Here is a 22,498-nt window from a genome sequence, read left to right as displayed (position 1 = left end):
CAGAGGTCAAAAGGGTAGATGTTTCAAATTCCCTAGGGCACCAGCTTTAATACAGGATGCGTTGTCATCTCCTGAGCATTTTGATACCACTTTTATTGAAATTGGTCAGAAAATGACAAGGTGCCACCCAAAATCTAATCTGGGTGTGAATGGCCCAAATCAGACCGATTATATGCATGTCCAAGTGCATTATCCATTTTTTTTCATTCTATCAGTTGCAGTGACGTGAATTTACATGTTATTGCGCACATATACATGTATGATATAATAATTAATTATGCTCAGAATGATCTTTATATATTCTTCCAAGTAAACGGGATTTGGGGGTCCTGGAATATACAGTTAAAGTGTTTTTCACTATTATGTTGTTTTTACTTCTTTTTTTTAGAATTTTATACGTGTGTTCAAATAATCAACCAATATGTGCATATTTACATTTGTATTCAAGGTGCATTTCATTTCAAACATAATTTTGTTATACATGTATTTAACATTAATGCACATGCATGTACAGCAAAAGTGCAATAATCACAAAAAGTGTGTACACTAAATAAACATTGCACTGGGTGCACTGTGACTGTATGTCAATATTACTTACAATATATAGTTGCTTGTACAATGCATGTTAAAAAAAATAATGCCATCTGCTGGGATTACAGATTTGCATACATATTTAATCACACAATTGCATCATTGTACATGAACACAAATCCATGATTAAAAATATTAAAAACAAGTCATTCATGCACTTCTGTACACTAGGGTATTAAGAGCAATTCTACACATAGGCCTATATGAATTATGTCCATGTATATGAACTACATTTTTCTGCATTCATGCCACATTCTGAAGAAATGCTCTAAATTTCAAATAGAATACAATAGTTTTTCATAAATTGAATAATCGACACAAAGCATTTCGGACAACTTATTAGTATTCACATCTTGTAAGTACAAATCTTGCTTCTGTCAAACAGATTTATCTGTGTTCAATCCTCAGAAATTTGACTTGTAGTAATATCTATCAAAAATTATATTTTATCTCTCCATGAATGCAAATACATGTATATATTCAAAGAAATTTAGTTTTGATTGACTTTCAGATACATATACACAAAAGATACAGGAAAAAATATATATTAATGATGAAATATATACATCTTCTTCAAAATGATAACTTTACCTCTTGAAATACATGTACAGTGTATTCATAATTCATGTATGATGATGCAGGCTGCTATTACTCCCCCCTCCCTTCCCCCTATTTTGATAGGGTATATTTATCATAGGTTGTTTATTAAAAGAAGGACAAATATTAAAAATATTTTGAATGACTTCCCATTTCTTGATATTTTTGTCGGACGCTTTTATCCGCCAATTCTTGTTTTATTTGACTGGTTAGGAAGCAAGGAAGATTGGTAGATCTGACAGTTTGCTGGATGAAAAATGTTGATGAAGTGCTCCCAAGCAATTTTCTGATCAGGAAATTTACTGTGATCTACCCTGCTCAGAAACTACTGGGTATTTATGGCAGTGTGAAAGCAAATTACTTGTGATATTTCCAAAAAGAAAAAAAACACTAAAATGAAGTTGGGTGCGGCAATGTACTTGCCTGCTAATAAGACCATGGTACTGCGCATGCTTGTAGCACCCTCAAAGGTTTTGTTTTGGGTTGATATCAATGTAGAAAATAATTATCAGGTATTCTAGTCGGCCTGAATAAGCCTAAAGAGCAAGCACACATATACAAAACTTGGATTTTTACATATGTGATTGAAAGTAAGCGAAAGAAAGCTATAAATTTGAGTTGACATAAAGTACACTTGAAAAAGATAATAATTACAATACCCAATGCCTTGCATACATCCCTTTTCCAAAACAATGTTGAAAGCTGGTGCAGTCAACATTTTTCAGCAAACATTGCATAAATGCAAATTAGCTTTACCACAACTAATGTACATCTACATGTATACTGAAAATATTTGAAATGATGAAGTACTACAAGGGATTATAAAAATTTGTACATTCCTATGTCCTGTCCATGTATAACAGCTAAAAATGATAAAAGACAGGTTTGCAGACAGATTTTGCATATTATCACTGTGAAAGAAATGCATAATGGCTGATAAAAAAGGTGTTTTTGTAGATATTATTCTTAACAAATTTGTCAAATGTAATTCTTGAAAATACTACCCATACATGCTCCAATTTGACACATTTAGTTTCCAGCTCCCTCTCATGTCCATGCATTACATGTAAGTCATTCGGGAGCAAATAGGATCTTTCAGTACTCTAACTAGGAAATTTAAACAGATGTTACAGGAATAGATTCATGAAAATATTTGCCCTTCACTTCTTTTCTAAAATTGCTCTCAATATGTTTTCCAAAATAAATGGTACATGTGTGTTCATACTATTTCGGTTATCAAAAATAATTTGGAAAAAAAAATGTTACAATATTTATTATCTTAGTTCTAGATCTGGACCCCGTTGCATAAAAGTTACCACCGAATTGTATCTTGCATTGGAATCCTTGATTTTGATTGGCTGTTGAGCATCATTACTTTGGTAGTTACCATTAGATGGCAAAGTCAATAAATAGTATACAAATGGTGAATGGGCATGAGTGCAATGGTGCAAGATTTCACATGAGGTGAAAGAAAGATGCTCTATTCAACTCAGCTAACGCCTCGTTGAATAGAGCGCTTCTTTCTTTCACCGAATGCGAAATCTCGCACCATTGCACGAATAAGAATATTCGTTATTTGTGTTGTACAATGCCTCAGAATTTAGCGAAAATATGAAGAAAAAAAGAGTTTATCCCTATAATAATCTATGAAAAGGGAGCAAAAATACTGAAAGCAAAAAGCGAAATCCCACAAGCGCACATCGACCTTGGGCAGAATTGCGCATTTAGCCAGCAGGCTTATACATGTATTGCATCTTTATTTGTGACGTCACCTCCCAAAACCCTGCAACGGTACATTTTGGATGGTACGTCTTGCGTGCAATGGTACGAATGATTGACATTCAGCCTCCCATTTGCTTGCGTACAACAAGCTAAGTAGGCGTTGTACAATAAGTTTTATGAAACGGTGCCCTGGTACAGTTGCATCAAACTAAACTTTCTGAAATTGTGAAATATAAGCTAATAATTTATCACACTAAAGATTAACAACACAGACAGCCACACATGGGAAGTGTATGATTATTATTGCTTATAGAACAACATGACAATTTGGTGAAATGCCATGTTATTGCTTATATTTTGCTTCAATATGGCTCAGCAAATACACATTTTCTTCCAGTATCCTCTGGCATGCCATTTTTTGTATTTATACCAACAGACATGCTTGAGTGGTCAATTCATTGGATTATGTGTGAAGTCATTTTGAACTGGCATTTATCTTTAATACCTGGTCTGTTTTAGTATTACCATAGTGGAGCAGACAACATCAATCCAATATTAGGAGTTGTAGGAGGTTGTTCACTAGCTGTTACGACATGTTATTTCTGTTGGGCTCAGATTTTGATGTAAAAATTGTAATAGTTCCTGGTGGAACTTGTTGCCAGGATTCAGGATCACAGCTGTCATCAAGTTTTATTTTTTTTGTCTAAGGTATCGAAAAGACAATGAAACAAAGACATTCATAATTAGCATTTTATTACATCAGAAAGCATTTTCCTAGTACACTGTACTAGTGGTGTATCAAAAAATAGAATTAGAGGGGGTGCAAAGAGCAAATTAAAAATATTAGGGGCATAGTTGACATTTTTAGAATCACCCATTAAATGTAAAGACACTTTTCTGATCAACGGCTTTGAAAACCCTTACCCTTTCAAAAAGAAACAAATCTTCTTTTTTGTAACCTCTTTAAGATTTGTTAAAGTTGCTCAATTGCTTGTTCATGTATCTTGCTGTCTGGTAAAAATCTATGGTAATCTTTTTACCTGAAGATTGCATTTTTTGGGAGTTGAAATGCAAGGGTATTTACTTACTATGAAGACTGCTACAATTCCTATGATAAGAACCAGTGTGACAAAGCAAAATAAGACATAAACCATTACATCAGATCCAGAAGTGCCATTCTTTTCAGATCCAGGAATGACATTCTTTGCATGGAGAGCATCAATCAAGTCATTTTTCAGTCGATCATTCTCACTTTCCAGTTTTTTAATCCTTTGCTGGAAACTGTCTTCACTAATTGGCACTGATCTGTTGTGGTCGTTGTCTATTCCAGGTTCGATGTTTCCATGATTTATTGGTGTTTGCCGAAGTATGGTGTTTGAGGGGACATAGAGCCAATGTTTGTCTCTTGTTTTATAAATTGTCTCACCGTCATGTATTTCTACATGAATTATGTGTGTATCCCCGAGCTTAATCTCACGGACATACAGGATAATCGTCAATAACTCATAGTTGCTGTTTATAGGTTCAAAGGAAAAGTAGAGGTTCCATCTTTCCATGTCCTGAGTACTTATGATGGTTTTTCCTGCCGATATTTTTCTTCCACCATAAGTTTTAAGCAGTATCATTTCCAAGTTTTCTTTACACTTTGCAGCTAATGTAGATGGTATGAGAAGTTTTAGGACCTCTGTGTCCCTAGCAATGGTACAAGTTTCCCCCTCGAAACAAGTGGTGTCTAAGATGACACCAGCCCTGGAAAATGAATTTGGTGGAATGTCATCCAGATGGACCACATTTGTAGCACTAGGAAACGCGATTGCTGCACACAGACTCACCATCGCACCCAACAATAACCATACATGTACCGGTACTTGTATCATCCCTGTTGAATCCATGATATGTGGTAAGTTGCGGTGCTCAAGAGGAAAGTGTTAAGTAGAGGATGACTGCTGATGAAACACTTGATAAGACTATGTAGTTCTCGTACTGACTTGTAATATACTATGTGTCTGAAAATAAAAGAAACGGTAAATTGTTGTAAGCTCTATGTCAGTGGCCATGAAGGTTGCCAAAGCAGAATACATTCTTAGAATGATACTAATTTCTGAAGTGGCAGTGGGGGTAGAAATTGATATTTATGATAGATAAGTGCAGTAAAGTAAATATCTTTCTGAAATTTTGATTGTTTGATATATTTGATTATTATTTTTTGCTTTTAGTAGCAGTGGGCTAGAAATGGGTGATTTTTAGTGTTACCGTGACAACTGTTTTTTGTGTTCCTTTTTTACTTGCATGTATCTCACCATGAAGTGACAATATTTTTTTCTACTAAAATTGTGTCGGGCCAAAACCCCAAAATGGCGTCCAAAACTCCCCAACATCACATTTTTGGCCACAACATTTTTATTTGATTGTCTTTTTCTCTGGTTTTGGTGTATATTCATATATATGTTTTGGGGACAAGCAATTTGTTTTCCCTGAAAGTACTACTTGCAAACCATTACGTGAAACCCCCCTTTGGATAAAAGACCGCAGTTCAGATTGCAAACTGCGGTGTTATACCCCATTTTTCATTTGGATCTCCCAAAAATCATTTCCAAGCCCTTATCACCCGCGCTTGGCCAGGTAATCCAGAGGTAATCCCCGCGCTGTCTCAATTTCACCTCCACAGGCCAGTATATGAGCGTTGAGCGAAGGACCAAAAGATAAACAACAGCTGTGCTATTACGTAAGACTTCTCTGCCTGTAGTAGGACCTTCGGAATGAAATTATAATCGATATTTAATCACGTTTTCAAAGGCATATTGTATTCAGTAATCTAATGTTAGTCAATTTTCAATTTCGAACGAAGAAAATCGACCTCGAAATAAGGAAAGTAAGCGAATAAAAATGACGGCATGTTTTGCAGAAACCGAGCTCAGCACTGCGCATGCATCCCATCGTGTGTGGCCCCCTGCTGTGACTGTATATGGATTCTTGGATAGTAGACGGTGCGAGTTGAACAGTAGCAAGCGGATTCATACAGCTATATTGCTTTTATTCCTATATTTTGGGTTTTATGGATATTTGCAAAATATATCTTATTAAATGAACAAAAATGTCATTTATCCATAGTGGCTGTGCAGTATATAATGTACTGTACATACTGTACTGCATACACATGCAGGTCCATGCATTGACCACGTTGACATATAACAAGGTCTGTATATAGGCCTATAGTATCATAGAAATGAGCTCTTAGCTTTATAGGATTAGATGCTTCAGAATTTCAAGATATGTTTTGTCAAATATGCTATGCTAAGGGTGAAGAGAGGTAGAATGAATTATAGACTACCCCTTGTAATGGCATTTACACTGTACATGTAGCTATTCTTAGCCTGTTGCATAAATGTTACAATTATGGTGACTTTACCACCCAATGGTAACTTGCTTGGAATCTTTTATTCTGATTGGCTGTTGATCAGCAAAACCACGGTAGTTACCTAAACCAATAAACTTAGGATTACATGTAGATACCAAAACCAGGGTTAAAGAAACCTTGAAATGAGGAAGAGATGGCTAAAAATGTGATAAACATATATCATATGTTTATGTGCAATTTATGTTACATCATGTACATGTACATCAGCTGACAAGTAATCAAATTCACAGTTCACAATCTTATTCTAAAGCTTATGAGCTCATTTCTATGACACTATAGTTTATATTCGAAAAAACTAAACCGCAATGACATACGCAGCAGGCCGATTCAAGCAAACTCGCTCGCCATCGCATGCAGTCATTTTTATTTCTCTTTTATAGTTTCCTTATTTTGGGGCCGATTTTCTTCTTTCAAAATTGAAAACATAATAATGAATTTCAAAATACAATATGCCTTTGAAAACTTGATTAAATACATGTATCAAATACAAAAATTAAATTCTGAAAGGCCTACTACAGGCAGAGCTGCTCTTACGAAATATCACAGCTGTTGTTTATGGTTTAAATCCGGGCTTGCGCCTGCGGAGGAGAAACGTGACATAAGAGGGATAATCGGGCGATTCAGGGTTGATAGCGCTTGGGAATTAAATACTTTGGTTCCTCCAACGAGGATTTTGTTATCGGGGTATAGGACCGTAGGAAAAGTAATATAGCTGGTTATGCAAATTCTGCAACGAGGGTTTGATGTAATGAAAAAAGACCAACTAAAAAAGTTGTGGCCAAAAATGTGATCTTGGGGGGTTTTGGCGGCCATTTAGGATTTTGGCCAGGCATACTTTTTTCTTGGACCAGAGACAACAAATATTGTCATTACAAGGTATACAGTTCCGAAATTATGCAACATTTTCCATAAGCATGCAGATTTGGAATTTGCTCAAAAACATGAATTTCTGTACATATCCGCAATGCAAATAGTGTTTTTAGCCCAAATTAAATTTACACACTTACACATTTACTGATTGAAATCAATTAATTTCTGCATGTTTATGGTCAAAATATTAGGGCCTAACAACTGCTACTTAAAAAAAGAATAAGAAAGAGTATGTTCCCAAAAATTAGCATTTACAGGACATTATTTAGTTATTAGACTTAGAGCAAACTTTTGATTTTATGCATAAATTAGCGTCATTAAATAGCAATTAGATTTTTCGCGGAATTTGATCTTATAGTTTGACAGATTATGTCATTGGTAACATTCGATCAACGGCCAAGATCATAAGTGTGGCTGAATCAACCCCCCCCCCCCCTTCTTCCTAGTCATCGAAAAAGCACAGTCTATTTAGGGTAGTAAAACATATTTAACAAAATTTTCATATTTTCAGCTTCAAATTTTAGTACAGATTTACACCATGGTCTAAAGTTTAACCAGACTTTTGAAAACAGACCTAAGCTAGTGCCCGTTGTGATCTTCCATTTGCCGGATACTTTTGATACTGCAGTCTGTTCTTCTGAAAACCCCAGTGATAATCTATTGGCAATTAAATTTTTCCCTGACATTCCCCTCTTACTCAATTTTCCTGTTACAAGCTGGATTAAAATGTTATTTTGATTGCATACATGTATATTCTCTTACTCCGACTCATCACATATTACAATCTACACTACATGGACATGCATGCCTCACTTTGGCACAACACACAAGAACTCAAGGACTATACTTCATACAATAAATGTTATTGCATTTGTTGCAATCATACTCACATGTCAAATTCTGTCACTCGACCAGAACTCCTACTATTATGTGTATTCTAGGTCCTTTTCTTACTGATATAATACAATAAACAATCTATCCTTTCTTGGACTTGTTTAGAGTGGGTGTATGCAACCAACATTTGCGTGACCAGTGCGGGGAAATTTTGACCCGGAAGCATAAGCAAACGTGCTTCTTCACGTTACTCAATCGGCTTCCACTTTTATGCAATGCGCAATCCTTCATAGAATATTCATGAGAACAGACTATGAAGTCCAATGCAATTGAACACAGAAAAGAAATAAAAAAGAAGAAAAATTGAATAGCATGTCCAAAGTCCACTTGACATCTGACTGAGAGAGTTCTTGGATGGCTATTGTTCATTGTGCATTTACAGGGGAATATATATATTCAAAGTTTTTTATTGATTGACCTGTCTTTTTCAGTGTAATAGCGATTGACTAAGAAACGATCTTGAATCAGTGATCGTATTGTGTTTCGCGTGAAGTTATGTCTGCTCAATGAACACAAGCTGACCTGGTAATTACAGTACTACCATGGTAACAATGCTCATCGGCCAATCAGAATCAAGGATTTCATGGAAGTTACCATTGGATGGCAAAGGTACCATGATAGTAACTTTTATGGAATGGGCCAAAGCTCCATCTGATATAGGAAAGACCTTCAATTTAATTTAATTCAATTTGAATTATTAAAGAAATATGGCTGATTTTAAGGAGAATTCAGGTTATTTCCATTCTCCTTTTTCATTCCTTTTGTGTCATTTTTTCTACCATGAATTGTTAATAATTCATTGTCATCATTCTTTTGATATTTTTTTATTTGAGGTTCTGATTACCTGGATATGTATTTCCTTTCCTCAATTTTTAACCAATTCTCATGAAATTTGGAACACATATTGGTTTGGGGGTAAAGATGTCAAAACCCATTTTTCGCATACATGTGTTGGAAATTGTGTTGCCATGGTAACAGTATATTGGCAAAAATTTGTTAAAATATTGCTGTTCAAAATAATACCTCAGTTTTTAACCAACTCTAATGAAATTTTGCTCACACATTGGTTTTGAGATAAAGATGTGCAAGACAAATTTTTTTGGGTGTGTCAAAAAAAATTTATTGCCATGGTAACAACATAAAAGGTAAAAATCTGACTTGCAGTTCGAACTACTTCATAATTTTTAATCAATACTCATGAGATTTGGGTCACATGTTGGTCCTGAGGTCCTGATGTGCAAGACTTCCTTTTTGCTTGTTTAGCCATTTTGTTATAAAATTATTATATTATGAAAATTGGCCAAACATCTTGTTCAACCTACTTGATCAGTTCTTAACCGATTCTCACATAATTTACCACACACATATGAACAGTCTCGAGCTAAAGATGGGTAAGACACATTATTTTCTCATTTGTCAGAAACTGTGTTGCCATGGTAACCACATATTTTGACTCAAAACAGGAAAACTCATTACTGATCTCACCACTTTCCCAGTTTGTATCCAGTGCTCATGAAAGTTGGCACCAACATTTGTATTTAGATAAAAATATGCAAGTTCATTTTCCAAATATATTTTGAAATTGTATTTCCATGGTAACAGCATGCTATTGCATAAAACCCGGGACAACTAATTCCCCAGTTTTGTTTCCATAGCTCTTGAAATGTTGAACATTCATTATTCCTTTCATTCAAGTGTAATGGTAACAGCTATATGGGGGGTTATCAATCACCTTCAGTGATATATTTTTTTTTTCTCTCCTTCATCATGTTCTTTCTGTTTTCTGTTACATGTCCTCTTCATTTTGTTTATTCTTTATGTATGTATGTATCTCATTCTTGACAATCGTGTATACAGTAGTGTATGCAATAACGATTGCCCTAAATAAGTGAATGAATGTACTGATAAATAAAGAAACAAATAGACGGATGGACGGACGGACGGAGAGACAGACAGACAGACAGACAGACAGACAGACAGACAGACAGATAGATAGATAGACAGACAGACAGACAGACAGACAGACAGATAGACAGACAGACAGACAGACAGACAGACAGACAGACAGACAGACAGACAGACAGACAGATAGATAGATAGATAGATGGATAGATGGATGGATGGATTAATAAATACGTACATGTATAACAATTCAATATTTATTGTCCATAGACTATGTTTAGTCTACATGACATTACAAAAGCATACACACAGATTAAAGCAGATCTATACGAACCAATAGCGCCATCTCGAGTCTTCAACTACTCATACCTGGCCAGTTTCCTGACCCATAATGCTAGTGTAGTCTCGTAATATAGACCCACTTGAATGATAACATACTAATCAACTACCCAATTTTTATACTGCAATAATTGTGTTACAAAGTAGCAAAGCAATTACTTTTCCTCTCAATACAATCTAGTTTTTCTATACAAATACAATCATAGGTCAATTTATTCTCTGTACTAGATACATATATCTGAAAATATATATTTCAAGACTATGTATTTTTAACACACAGTCAATTAAAGACCACACACAGTTCACTTCCCCTTTAAAACATGGTAAGTTTGAACCTGAGCAGGAATTAAAATTTCGGTTTCGTTTCATATTTTCCCAGATTTGAAAAGAAGCAGGATGAGACTGGCAAGCTTGCTGACTGCTTTGAATGGAAGAGCCAGCTTAGATACAACTGGGATGAAAGCAGCAATAACTTGAAAGTCAAGGTACATACTGTCCCATCATACAAAGGATTTTTCTATTTTCTACTATCCACAAGTTGTTTCTATTAAATAATGATGGGTTCGTATAACCTACATTCCTCCAGGCTGTTAAAAGTATATTTGCAATAAATCATAAAATGAAATTGTGATTCACTATTGTTGAACAATTGTTTCAGTATGAGCATGCAACAATAAGTTCAAAGGTTTCGCACTTCATTGGCCACAGAGTTAAGAATCCAGATTGGTAGGATAGATAGGCCTAGTCGATATATAGAAATTCTTAACATATTATAAGTTAATTCTGGTTAGTCTTAGCTCCAGTCACTTCTAAAGTTACCATACATTTGTACATAAAATGTATTTGGAAGTGGCTGGAAGACTTAGTTTAGTTACCATAATTTTTTTTCGATTGATTGTATAACATTTTCTCATAGGACAAAGGTGCTCTTCAATCATTAATCATGGCTTTAGCACACAGTTGTCTCTGGGGCACAAAATCATTTCTGTGAAAATAAATTCCAAACAGAGTACCTATTTCCCCCCCCCCCTCCCTTTGGGTGTTTCATAAAGCTGTTCATAAGTCAAGGGTTACTTTCAGAATGACTAGTGAAAATTTCTGCATGCTAAACATTCGCCAATTAAAATAAATTTTGATTCTTGGAATGAAATTAGATGTTTTAGGCCATAACTGTTTATTTTGATAATGAAATCAAGGTTTGAAACGGGGGGGGGGGGGGGGGGGGAAGGGGGCGGAAGGTCAAGCAGCTCATCCTGTGCCACATTTTTCATGAGTTCTCTCATTTGGATGTGGAGTTCACAGATATATAATTAATAGTGTATGAAATAACATTGAATTTATCTGTTAATATGTTTATTGCAACAGTGCATTCAAAGAATATTGATGCATATTTAAAATGATTTTCCCTTATTTTATCTAATTAAAGCTCCTTGATGCAGAGTTTGACTATGGGTTTGAATACCAAGGATCAGCAGCACGTCTAGCCTTCCTTCCAGGCACAGAGAAGATGTATTACAGCATGGCTAGTACCATAAAGAGTCATACAGCAGCCATGTGTGTTGGCTCAAATGTAAGTTGAAATTGTTATTTTTTATCATTCCAGTTTGTTGATTAGTAGTTTTCATCCATTATCTCATAATTTGCTAAACATTTAGTTTTTCCATTCATTTGTATTCCGTTGCATTTACTTTTTTAATTGTTTCTTGGATAATAATGCCATTATCCCACTTTTACCTTAGTAATAATAGTCAATCTGTAATCCGTATTGCTCAGGTAATCAGAACCAAACAAAGTTTGCAAGATGGCTAATTATGGAAGGCTTCTAGGTCTCTTTTATACAAGCTGTTTAAAAAGTAACTCACCTTTTCCCCTTAGTTTGTTTTATTACGAAGTTTATTTTAAAACATCCCCCCCCCCATTTTGACAATTTATAAACTTTACATGAAAATTCTCATTGAAATCAAGCATTGTAATATTTTACCCATACCTGATGGGACTAAAGTGATTGGAATCTCCTAAAAAGTAAAGTTTACCGTAAGCGTGCGAGCGTGGATGTCGGACGTATCTCATAGAATCTCTTCCGAAATCGTTTTAAATCACTTCAATCGGATAATTATATGGATTTATATCCTGCGGATTACCTGAATCAAGTGTTCTTTTTGACAACCTTAAGCGTTTTTCATTACTTCGTAGCGTATTTTTCATGTTTTGATCAATTTCTTCTCGCGATCTTTTTGGAATTGGATTACGCTACTGACGCGAGCACACATCGATTTCACTGGGGTAGTGGCCCACCGTATCGCCGGCGTGGTTTACGTGACGACTCGCTAGCCACTTGAGATCTCCGCTACTTCGTGATATTTCGCTGATCCCATCTCTGAATCTTTCGCGATCGCCATCTTGACCTTGCTTCGACTCAAATATGGATGACAATATCGAGTCAAATCAAGATGCCTCCACTATGGGAAAGCTACAAAAAACTTTAACAAAATTATCTCCTTTTGGAAAAAATGTCGTTAAAGGAAATATGCCCTCATCAGATCAATCGTCTGCTGCCACGGTTACTCGTAGCCGTTCATCTTCCTTGACAAATGCATCGACGAAGGCTAAGCGGCAACTTGAGAAAACTGTGGATGAGCCTCAGCGAAAGAGCAACAGGAAGCCTTCGAGTTCGAAGACCAAGAAGGATCAAGACAGCAGGTCTCAAAGTCAAAGTGATGTTCCTGAATTGTGCACCAACAAATTTACATGTGAGTACTGTAAAAAAGAAGCAGTGGATTTGATGATTGAATGTGAAGCGTGCATGAAATGGTCATGCTTACATTGTCAAGATGTTACTGTTGATGTGTATAACGTTCTGTCCAACACACCAACCCTACACTGGTTTTGTAAGAAATGTGAACACAGCGCCATTGAGGCAGCTAAAGATGCAGTTTGCAATAATGGTGACGGTGAGCCTAAACCTAAACTGTCTGGATTGGTTGAGAAATTGATCATTGATGTAAGGAAGGAAATTGGTGAAGTGAAAACTGAAGTTCATGAATTGAAAAGCATGCAAAAGACAGCCTTTTCCAAGACATATGCCCACGTGGCAGGTGTTCCTGGCCCTGCCATGCCCCCACCTTCAGGCAGTGGTGTCACTGACCCTACCCCGGATGCAACTGGTAGTGTCCAAGTTCCTACCAGAGCAAGCTCTGCTCCAATGCCCCAGAATTTGCAGGAGAGTGTTAATGTCATGGAGGAAATTATAGACAGAGATAGGAGAAAGAACAATATTGTCATATATAACCTCCAAGAATCTTCAGCCGCTTCTACTGCTGATCGTGAAAGGGAAGATTTCAATAGTGTTAAAAGTCTAGTTACAAGTGGTCTCCAAATTACTGGCACCAAGATACAAAAAGTGACCAGGCTTGGTGGCCGACGCCACCATGAAGATGGCTCTGAACCTAGACCTAGAGTACTGCTCGTCCAATTAGAGGATAGCTCGCAAAGGGACGAGATTTTGTCTTCGGCTCGTAACCTTCAGAAAGCGGATAGATGGAAGAAAACTTATCTTCATCCAGACCTAACTCCTTTCCAACGAAGAGAAAGACGTGCTACGTACGAGGAACTGAAACTGAGAAGAAGTAATGGTGAATCAGACCTAATGATAAAGAATGGGAAGATTGTATCCCGTACACACCGTAACAGGGATTTGAAGCTTGGAAGTTTCATACCGGTATCTACTCCTGTTTCTCCTCATGAGCATGTGTCAGTTGCTGGTAGTCCATCAGCATCTCAGTCTCACATGGACGAGTCATCCTTGTCTTCAACCAATTGACTACAAGCTGATTCTACATGTACGAATGTTATGGATAAGAAAACAGCATTCAAGATATTGTATACAAATGCTGACTCCTTAATGAACAAAATGTCTGAACTAAATTTACTTGTCTGTGACCTTGATCCTGACTGCATAATAGTAACTGAAGCTTGCTCAAAAAATTCTTCTTTTTCATTGTCACCTGTATCTGTATATATTCAAGGATATGATACTTTTTGTAACTTTGACAAATCAGGAATACGTGGTGTTATTATCTATGTTAAAACGACACTATCAGCTACTGATGTTAATTTGAATTCAGATTTTGGTGAGTCCGTCTGGTGCTCAGTGATTTTACCTGATGGTACGTCTCTTTTACTCGGAGGTATATACCGTAGTCCATCGTCCAGCCAGTCAAACAATGATAAACTTTGTGAATTGTTAAGTAAGATATCTTCGAGAAATGAACAGCATATATTCTTCAGTGGAGATTTCAATTACCCAGAAATTGACTGGTCTAACTGGTACGCTAACTGTCCTGATGACCACCCAGCTCAGCACTTCCTGACAACTGTCCAAGATGTTTTCTTATTTCAGCATGTCCTGTATCCGACTCGACATAGGGATGGACAGAAACAGAATGTCTTGGATCTGATATTTACAAATGAACTGAATATAGTAAATAATGTTGAATTTCTACCGCCTCTTGGTAAAAGTGACCATTTATGTTTGTCAGCTGAATTGACTGTTGATAGTACTGTCACGGATGTCGAATCAAGTGTATATTGTTTTGACAAAGGACATTATAACTCTATGAAAGAAGATTTTGCTTTTCAAAACTGGGATGATCTTTTTGCTGACCTGTCATGTAATGAGTCTTGGAAGCTATTTTCAGATATGCTGCATGCATCTGTCAAGAGACATATTCCTAAAAGATCAGGTAAAAGACATAGGAAAAGACACTTGTATATTACTCATAAGGCGGTTTCTATGTCAAAAAAGAAACACAGACTATGGAAGAAATACCAGACTTCTAATAGTGTTTGGGACTACCTTCCTTATATGCGCGTACGAGACAATTTAAGGTCCATGACCAGGCAACTCTGTAGTAATTTTGAACAACATGTTGCATCTCAATCAAAGGTGAATCCGAAAGTATTTTGGAAATATGTTAACAGTAAAACCAAAACGAGATCCAAGGTGTCAAACCTCACACGGACCGACGGATCAATTGCTTGTACTGCTCAAGAGAAAGCTGATATACTTAACGAACAATTCAGTTCAGTTTTCATCGAAGAGGATTTGTCTGAATTACCATGTATTCCAAATCGCCTGAATGATGATATTATTTTGGATCATGTACTGATTACACCAGATATCGTTCGCAAGAAGCTTATTGCTTTGAATGTTACCAAATCCGCTGGTCCTGACAACATTCACCCTCGTATTTTGAAGGAACTAGCCAGTGAACTGTGCACACCTCTGTCATTGATATTTAATATGTCCTTTGATGAATCTGTGCTTCCTTCTGACTGGAAATCAGCTAATGTTACAGCAATACACAAAAAAGGCAGCAGAAAGGACCCTGGAAATTACCGCCCTATTAGTTTGACATCAGTAGTGGTTAAAGTTTTCGAGTCTATTATACGTGATACCATTGTTAATCATATGAGTGATCATTATTTATTCACTGATGCGCAACATGGATTTGTTCCAGGGAGGTCATGCTTAACTCAACTGTTAACACAGCTCGAGGATTGGACTCAGTATTTGGACAATGGAGATCCAGTTGATGTAGTGTATTTAGACTTCAAAAAAGCTTTTGATTCTGTGCCACATGTTAGACTGTTGAATAAGATTGCTTCATATGGTATCGATGGCCCACTTCTTTCTTGGATTCAAGATTTTTTAACGCATAGAGTCCAGAGAGTTTCAATCGATGGATGTTATTCAGACTGGTCTACTGTCATCAGCGGAATTCCGCAGGGCAGCGTACTCGGTCCGACCCTTTTTGTTTTGTTTGTAAATGACTTGCCTGATATTACTTCCTGTAGAACTCAGATGTATGCAGATGATGCTAAAGTTTATACATCCATCAACTGCCAAAATTCTTGCCATGAATTACAAGAGGATTTAAATAACATTTCTACGTGGTCTTCACTTTGGCAGCTTCCTTTAAACTCTCAAAAATGCAAGACCCTACATCTTGGCTACAATAATCCTAAACACACCTATGTGATGGAAAACAGACATCTTGAGAATGTGGACTCTGAAAAAGACCTCGGTGTCATTGTTGATAACAATCTTACTTTCCATAAGCACATAGCAGCAATGGTACAGAAGGCTAACCAGATGCTAGGGATCATTAAACGAGCCTTTGTAAATACAACTCCGGATATCTTCATACCTTTGTATAAAACCCTTGTCCGTCCGCATCTCGAATATTGTACTGTGTCTTGGAATCCACGCTTTGTAACTGATGACCGTAAAATTGAGGCAGTGCAGAGGAGAGCTACAAAAATGGTTCCTGGTATGTCTTTTTTAACCTACACTGAAAGGTTGAAAAAACTTCAACTCTTCTCTCTTCACTACCGACGTGAAAGGGCCGATATGATTCAAGTTTACAAGATACTCAATGGCTTAGACAGACTTGCTCCAGATTACTTTTTCGAAAGATCTCTCTATGGTACAACTCGTGGTCACTCTTTGAAGCTTTTTAGCACACATCGGAGACTCAATGTTAGAAGTAGCTACTTCAGCATACGTATTATTACTTCATGGAATGCCTTGCCTGAATCACTTATCTCTGCACGTAATATTGTCGCTTTCAAAAATGGCTTGGACAAATTTTGGCAAAGCAAACAGTTCTATGTACCATGACGACATCCACGCACACACGCATCACGTATCAGTTTTTTTTTGCAATTTTATCCGTTATGACTTCGTTGACGACCGGGAGATCTACAGGTTTACCTCACTCCCGTACACCAGATGATGATGATGAAATCTTATTATCAAGATATTGTAAAGTCATGCGTTTAGACTTCCAAAACCATCTTGAGGTTCAAGAGTTTAGGACAATGGAGAGAAGCACACAAAACATTGAATTTTAAACTTATGTTGTACATTATCCTAATGCATTGATTCATATGTTTTATACATAGTTGAGTGGACGAGTGGAATCAGCGAGAGAGCTTAGTCGTATTGTAGGTCAACCTCTGTATGTCTTCAACTGTACAAAGACAATGGATGTTCTTATGTTGGTTGATATCTTCAGGGGACTAGCATCAACAGGTATGTGATATGAATTCATAAAGTAATCAGATGATTTGTCATTAGGGGAATTGAAAGCCCCAGGGACGATGAAGCTGTCTTGCATCAATAAAACAAAGTGGCTTTTCATGAAAGAGTAGGGTGGTAACCTGGGCCCCATCTTACAAAGAGTTGCAATCAATATGTAATCAACCACATCTACAGTATGGAAAGCCAGCAATGCCAACATCTAAAATGCATGTTTGTTTAGAATGTTTTCTAGATATGATTATACTTTCATTTTTGTCCTTGTTGTACAAGGACAAAACAAACGTGCACTATCAATCAATGGGCTTTACTTTGGAATAGCCTACCCCCATCAGTGAGAAGTGCTAGTAGTGAGAATGCTTTTGTTCCCAGTACTTGAATTGGTGCACTTCTAGGAAATAGCCCCTTCACTCTCTGCAACATACAGATATCAGTATGTGAAGCACTGATATATGGGCAATTCCATGGAAAGTGTTCACTTTAGAGAAAAAATGAAGTTTCAGATTTCACTTAAGCAGTCAAATTTTCTTAAAAAGTAATCTATAAAGTTTCAATTTCCAATAAAAAAATCGCAATATTGATAAAATTTTGTAGTTTTTTTCATCATCAAAAAAATAGAATAGTATATTGCAAAATGTAAAAAATGTGGCTATTTTTAAACAATTCATCTTTCCTGTCTCTACTAAAAGCAAACAAGGTCCCAGAGGTCTCTTTTAACTTTTGAATAGTTGATTAATGTTTAAATCAACAGAAAATAATCGTTACATTTTATGCCATTCATCAATTTTACAGAAATCTGTCTCCAGATTTGTGTGATTTCTTTACCATTATCAGTGTCATGTCCGTTACGTTTTTCACTTAAAGTTTTCACAGCTTATAGGAAATTTGTCTAAGGGTACTGCAGATTCAGATTCTATGTTAGAATTAAACCCCCTACCATGTGTAGCAATTATTTTCCCTTACCATTTCTCATTTTCATAAAAATGGCGTAACGGACATGACAATTCGCGTAACGGACATGACGCCTTATATATGGCAAATGGCAGCATTTACAAAAACAAAATATTAGGCTCAGTGTCACAGACTGAGGTCAGTCTTTGTTTGAGGATAGCTGAATGTAATATTTCCTAGAATCTGCATGTCATTCAAGCTATTTTTAGAAGTTGGTGAATGATGAAAGTTCAGCTCTTGTTCTGGTAGATTTTTCTGAGAATTAACGGTATGTTACATAATTTTAGGATAAGATGCAGCTAGATCTGGCAACATACTCAGATCACAATCTGCATCATTTGTGTTTGAACAAACATTTGATTATCTTAGGTTCTTGCACTGACAGTTTGGAGCATGATAAAACTCCAACTTGTGAATTCATGATCATTAATGATATTACTTCAAAGTATTTGACTTTCACCAAATCTACATGTACTTCTTTAGTGATGGCATGGGATCACATTTAAAAGCAAGTTTGTATTTGGATATCTGTGTTTCATGATGTACCTGTAGCTCTATGAATCCATGAATCTACAGTGGCACTTCTTTGCAGTATCACAAAGCAAAGGGGCCGTGGAAAGAATGTGGCGCGATCAATAAATTATGTCATCATAGTATTTTGGTCAGCCATAATCACGATTTGAATGATGTATCTTCAATTGTACACAAGCAGCGCAGACAATACAACGAAATTAGATACAGCCACATTTGTCAGCAAGCAAGATTGTAAGATTTAGAACATCCAAGATTTGATGAAAGGATGATTATACTCGGGATGATAGTTATTTTGAATGAAAAAAAAATCTCAGAAGCTATTTACAAGCATTCCGATTACCTTTCAACTCATACATAATCGATAATGAAAGACCAGTTTCCAGGTACTGCTATTAAATTTTAATACCATTTTTTTGTCTCACCTGCGAAGCAAAGTGAGACTATAGGCGCCGCTTTTCCGACGGCGGCGGCGGCGTCAACATCAAATCTTAACCTGAGGTTAAGTTTTTGAAATGACGTCATAACTTAGAAAGTATATGGACCTAGTTAATAAAACTTGGCCATAAGGTTAATCAAGTATTACTGAACATCCTATTAGAGTTTCATGTCACATGACCAAGGTCAAAGGTCATTTAGGGTCAATGGAAATTAGACCATGTTGGAGGGATCAACATCGAAATCTTAACCTGAGGTTAAGTTTTTGAAATGTCATCATAACTTAGAAAATATATGGACCTAGTTCATGAAACTTGGACATAAGGTTAATCAAGTATCACTGAACATCCTGCATGAGTTTCACGTCACATGACCAAGGTCAAAGGTCATTTAGGGTCAATGAACTTTGGCCGAATTGGGGATATCTGTTGAATTCCCATCATAACTTTGAAAGTTTATGGATCTGATTCATGAAACTTGGACATAATAGTAATCAAGCATCACTGAACATTTTGTGCAAGTTTTAGGTCTCATGATTAAGGTCAAAGGTCATTTAGGGTCAATGAACTTTGGCCGAATCGGGGGTATCTGTTGAATTACCATCATAACTTTGAAAGTTTATTGGTCTAGTTCATTAAACTTGGACATTAGAGTAATCAAGTATCACTGAACATCCTGTGCGCGTTTCAGGTCACATACCAAGGTCAAAGGTCAATGAACTTTGGCCGAATTGGGTGTATCTGTTGAATTACCATCCTAACTTTGAAAGTTTATGGATCTGATTCATGAAACTTGTACATAAGAGTAATCAAGTATCACTGAACATCCTGTTCTAGTTTCAGGTCACATGATCAAGGTCAAAGGTCATGTAAGGTCAATGAACTTTGGCCATGTTGGGGTTTTTTGTTGAATAACCATCATATCTCTGTAAGTTTATTGGTCTAGTTCATAAAAAGTGGACATAAGAGTAACCACGTATCACTGAACATCTTGTGCGAGTTAGAGTAGTATTCGTCAGCACTGCTGCTATATTGAACCGCGTGATGCAGGTGAGACGGCCAGAGGCATTCCACTTGTTGTAATCTTAAAACTGACATTAATACTAGTACATGTTCTTTATCATACAATACATTCCATAATATGTTCTTGGATTTATACAGGTCTGGTAAATTTTGTTTTCTTCTCACAAAAAATGAGATTTGGTCTTCTCAGTGTGTCGTAGTGGTACGATAAACGTTGTATTCAATATAAAATTATCACCTAGGCTATAGCTATAATATCTACACATTTTTCATTAGAGTGTTAGTAAAGGTACTTTGCTGTTACATAATTACATTCATTATTGATATTTCTTTCATTTTCAAAGTAAGAAGTGCTGATGAAGTTCTCTTCGTAAGGGTGTCATGTCCGTTACGCTAGTATATTATCAAATATTAGGGCATGAATTAAAAAAATAATCTTTTCTATCAAATTTTTCTCCTTTCATTAGCAGTGGTGGATGGTAGTAACTAGAAAATACTCATTAACTGTTGTTAACCGGTGTAAAATAAATTTTTCTAAATATTTCTTTGTTTTATAAATATTGTAATAATAATAATAATAATAGGCATTTATATAGCGCCATCTATCTAGAAATATTCTATTCTGAGGCGCGTTGTTATTATTATTATTACCCCGGCTTTAGCTGTACCAAAAGACCCCCTCTCAAATTGCAAAATAATAGGAGATATTACAGATTACCAGTTATGATATGTGTCTCTAACCTCTAGCCTTAACATGTAAACAATGAGACTTGTACCATATCTTGTAATAAAATAATTATATTCGCTTACAAAAAGTGGACAAAACTGTCATGTCCGTTACGCTTCGTGTGTCATGTCCGTTACGCTACATTTTGAGCTAGGAATACAGAATGCACTGCAAAACTGTTGTTAAACACCATTTTATGGATAGAGCATGATCTTAAGGTTAAATTAACACCAATGTCAGGTGCATGCAATCTAAGAATTCACAGGAATTTTGATAAGCAATAGGAGGTAAAAATGCTTCGTCCATTTCGTGTCATGTCCGTTACGCTCACAAAGAGTGCAATTTCTCCGCAACTGTTCAACAAAACGATTTGAAATTTTATGTTTATGTAACTGATACTTAAATGTGTCTGATAAGCTTAGTAACAATTATCAAAAGACTGCTAATTCTACTGTATAAACATTTGAATTACAAAAATTTGTCTGAACGTCATGTCCGTTACGCTGGAATTGACCATAGGCTTTTTAATATTGTATGAATTACATGTATCTTAACTACATGCAACACATGTTAAAGATTGTCACATATGAAATAATTATGAGTTTCTCTGTTAATTTCATGGAAAATAGTTGATGATTTGCATACTTTCGTTTCCACTAGTAAATTTGCGTATGTACTATTCACATTGAGTAGCAATCACACTGATTAACCTTAATTTAAATAATTGAAATGTAGGGGGGTGTTTTTCCTGTATTGTAATGCTGATTGAAATCTAGATGAATTAATGTTACTTCCATGGTACCTATGTACCATCATCTTTTTTCCATGTATTCACTTCTGATTATTTTGCATGTTCTGTTTGTTTTTCCTTATGTAATTTGCTTGTTTGTTATATTGTAAACATTTGTTTACAGGGCCCCCTGGAAAACAGTACATGACTACTGATGGGGCTACCCTGTATAAATAAAACGAAATAAATAAAGGACATTGTGCAAGTTTCGTGTAGAAAAATATAATGTTGATGGTAGTTGAGGTTGATCAAATCAATTGTAAACTCTTTCTAAGATGGAATCCTGGTGTATTGCACCCATCGGTCATCATCCATTTACTACAAAAAAAATAAGGAAGGAAGAATAAAACAACATTTGAACTTGCCCCATAACTACATAATAAGAAAAACCTCTTGCTTTCTAAAAAAAAAATCATTAAGGAAGATGACAAACATTCGAAATACCTCAGCTAATACATGATGAGAAACACAAATTGTCTAAAAAAACATGAAAAAAAAAACGGTTTCCATATTTTCTGAATCATTTCCTCAGGTGATCAGGCATTGTAGCTATGAGAAGGGGACAAGGAAATATCATTCAAACTTGCCTCATGACTACTTGTTG

General features: G+C 36.0%; 1 protein-coding gene across 1 annotated transcript in view; it reads left to right on the top strand.

Moving 5' to 3' along the window:
• Positions 1 to 22,498, top strand: part of LOC121419754 (dynein alpha chain, flagellar outer arm-like) — an 85,874-nt gene that overhangs the window by 8,169 nt on the left and 55,207 nt on the right. Inside the window, exons 2-4 of the mRNA XM_041614211.1 lie at positions 10,713 to 10,818; positions 11,760 to 11,903; positions 17,300 to 17,429. Coding sequence (XP_041470145.1) covers positions 10,713 to 10,818; positions 11,760 to 11,903; positions 17,300 to 17,429 — 380 coding nt within the window. The remainder of the gene's footprint in view (positions 1 to 10,712; positions 10,819 to 11,759; positions 11,904 to 17,299; positions 17,430 to 22,498) is intronic.

The sequence above is a fragment of the Lytechinus variegatus genome, chromosome 8 (genome assembly GCF_018143015.1).
Source record: "Lytechinus variegatus isolate NC3 chromosome 8, Lvar_3.0, whole genome shotgun sequence".
NCBI lineage: Eukaryota > Metazoa > Echinodermata > Echinoidea > Temnopleuroida > Toxopneustidae > Lytechinus > Lytechinus variegatus.
Note: the sequence above shows the minus strand (reverse complement) of the source record. Positions and strands in the feature narration are given on the sequence as shown.